The sequence below is a fragment of the Myotis davidii genome, unplaced genomic scaffold (genome assembly GCF_000327345.1).
Source record: "Myotis davidii unplaced genomic scaffold, ASM32734v1 scaffold329, whole genome shotgun sequence".
Taxonomy (NCBI): domain Eukaryota; kingdom Metazoa; phylum Chordata; class Mammalia; order Chiroptera; family Vespertilionidae; genus Myotis; species Myotis davidii.
The window spans coordinates 59,613-62,840 of NW_006300374.1; the positions used below are offsets into that span (position 1 = coordinate 59,613).

Below are 3,228 nucleotides of genomic sequence, written 5' to 3' on the forward strand. Positions count from 1 at the left end.
TGGTGTCTCTTCAATAGTACTTGTTGGGAAAGAAGTGGTTATAATAGGAGAGGCAGTACTATTGCTAGCAGAACTAGTGACAATAGACTCAGAAATGGTAGCAATAATAGTAGATGTAGGATCTGGAGATGTTGATGAGAAGGTACTCGTCATTGGTGTAGAAGTAACGTTGGGAACATTGTGACTCCAAGTGACCTCAGTTAACTTTTCCAGCCTGAAAATCTTGTTAATCAGTTGAATAGTTAGTGTCTGCCAGAAAAGAAGAGATAACATTGGTATTTTAGAACTCTTAAACATCACATTTAACAACAACAAATGATGTGTTCATATTTTCCCCAGAGAGTAACAGAAGGTTCCTTTTCAGGTCCCATTGATTCCAGACAGATGACTATAGAGAGATGTGCTGTGGGCATAATCCCTGTGCCAGAAATGTGTCTTTCTACTTCATTTAGTCAGAACTACACTGCTCAAGAATTTGCATATTTTATTAAAACCAATGCTCAGAAAAATATCTGTGTTTTGACACTAGATTTTAACCTTTCTGAAGGCATGACTGGTTTCATGTTTTTACCATCCCAACACATAGTATACTGCCTGGCACATAATAGCATAGTGTAAACCCTGAGATTTGGATTTCCTTTTTTTCTTCATTTTGTTTCTTTTTTGTAAGGCAAGTGCCGCAGTTAAACTTCAACTGACAGATTTGTCCATTTCAAAGAGGCATCTATTTCCAGCCCAGGGAAGCTCCTTTGTTTTCCAGATCTTGGTTGATTTCAATAATTGATCACTTGGTCCCCTTGTTGGTTTCTCTTCTCAAGCTTGAAATTCACCATGTGTCAAATTCATCAATAAAGAGTGAGCCCTGGAAGCCCTAAGTCCCTACCCCCACCCCCCAAAAAAACTGAACCCTAGGCTCTTGCATTCTCGACCCCCCCCGCCCCTCGACCGCCCCAGGACCTCCTTGTATGGCCCCAGGTGTGCTGTGAAATTTCCAGGATTTATATAAGTTATAAGCTTGTATCTTTTCAAAGTTTCCTGATGATTATTGCTGAAAAACATCTTTTACTCATAATAAGAACCACATGAGCTGGTCCAGCCACAACCTTGGTTATTGGTAGGTTGAGACCAGCACATAACAAATGCGCATCTGATATGCTACAAACTTTCCCCAAAAGAAAGTGTTCAAAAATCTTCTGTATCAGTCTTAACTGTAAGTATTTACTTGCAAAGAGTGGTTTTGAGATCAATAGTTCAGGAAAAATGTCCTGAAGTAGAGAGCTAAATGATATAAAATATAGCATAGGGAATATAGTCAATAACTGTGTATGGTGTCAGATGGGTGTAAGATTATTGGAATGATCACTTACTAAGTTATGTAATGTCTAATCACTAAAGTGTACACCTGAAACTAATATAATAATGTATGTAAACTGTAATTGAAAATAAACAAAATTATTTAAAAAATCAATTCTTAGTGACTTAAAAAATTAATGAGATTGGAGAAAGAGGATCTGTTTGAATGTTCAGAGTGTCATTGTCCAAAATTCAAGTACCAGCAGGACACTCTTTTTATCATTTAGAAAACAAGAATAATCCATTTTTACCTTTCTAAACCACTCCCTATGAGTTACTGAATCCATATTTATGATAGATCTAGTGTTCAAAAGTGGGATACTTTTCCTTCTGCTGTTCCTCTTAATAACTCTACTTGTAACCTGTCTTCAATTAGTTGGCTGTGGCCATTAACCAAATAATTGATCTCACATCACAGGTAGCATATATTCATTTTTATGATTACCACCAATTTTCACCAACTTATGAGATCTATTGATTTGACCAAGGATGTGAGTAATTTCAGGAAGAAGGGAGAAAAATTTCCAATAACAATTTTATTAGATAACTCTTTCCTTTGTTTGAGCCTCTGCCACAGACATAGGTTTTGTTATACTAGCCTGGGAAACCAAACTTAACACATAGCATAGTTTCTTTGGGAAACCATTGGAAAGGATTTCATCACACCATTGATCATTGCTCCCTTGATTACACTGGGGAGGACCACTAATATTTTATATTTTATAATATAATTTAATAGTTGCAACTTTTCTGGAACATATCTATTGTATATGTTTATAACCTTTCAAATATAAGTAAATATAACTGATAATAATAGTGGTGGTAACTTTGCAGAATAAAATTAATTTATGACATAACAACATTCCTTTGAGACATACCTGATTGTAGGGGTCACTCGTGAAATTCATTGTTGTGAATTGCTTGTTGTTATAGGTGACATTGACTTGTGTCACATCAGTAGAATGGATCCCCCAGATTTTAATATATCCAACTTTCAGTTGATTTGAATCATTCAAATACTTATTGTGCATGGTCTGGATTTGCAATATGTTCTATAAGAAATGTATAAAAATAAAAAACATATAATATATCTGTTGATTGCCTATATTCCATATTAAAATGTTAAGCCTCAAATTACTATTGTACTGGTTTGCTGTTTATTTTTAATTAAACATTTCATGAGGACTACTTTCTGAGTACCAGCTACAGTCAATTTGATGATATCCAATATTATTGTAGCTATCATATTGGATAGTGCAGGTCTAAGATAGTCTCTCCATCCTAGGCAACATGTTTTAAGACAAATCTATACTCATTATAGTCCAACAGAATAATCAGATCTGAAAACTAGTTTAAACACAAAATAGAGGAAGTTTCCCTGGAAGTTATGATTCCAAGAAGAGAGAACAGAAAGGATATATGTCAGACATTGTCACATACTTGAAGCACTATCTATAATAATAAAAGCGTAATATGCTAATTAGATCAGACATCTTTCCCAACGATCTTCTGGATGAAGCTGGGGCTGTGAGGGAAGCCCAGGTCCTGGGTGCCAGAGGAAATCCCGGGTCCCAGGTACCAGAGGGAAGCCAGTGCCAGCAGCAAGGGGAAGGAAGGCCTACTCTTTCATGAATTTCATGCATCAGGCCTCTAATTATGTATAAGAGACACAATAGGTTTGTGTAATACTATTCCTTAGTTCAAATCAATGGGGAACAAATGAAAGAAGGTTCCAGGTTTGACATAAAATGATCTTCCTACTCTAATTAGAATTTTTTAAGTTATCCATGGAATAATAAAACATGCATGGTAGATTGATTGAATCACTGTCTCAAATTATTTTCCCCTCCTTATCCATATCATTTTCCATATGAT

General features: G+C 35.6%; 1 protein-coding gene across 1 annotated transcript in view; it reads right to left on the reverse strand.

Moving 5' to 3' along the window:
• Positions 1–3,228, reverse strand: part of MGAM2 (maltase-glucoamylase 2 (putative)) — a 74,229-nt gene that overhangs the window by 3,926 nt on the left and 67,075 nt on the right. Inside the window, 2 exon segments of the mRNA XM_015572659.1 lie at positions 21–249; positions 2,232–2,405. Of these exon segments, the coding sequence (XP_015428145.1) occupies positions 21–249; positions 2,232–2,405 (403 nt within the window).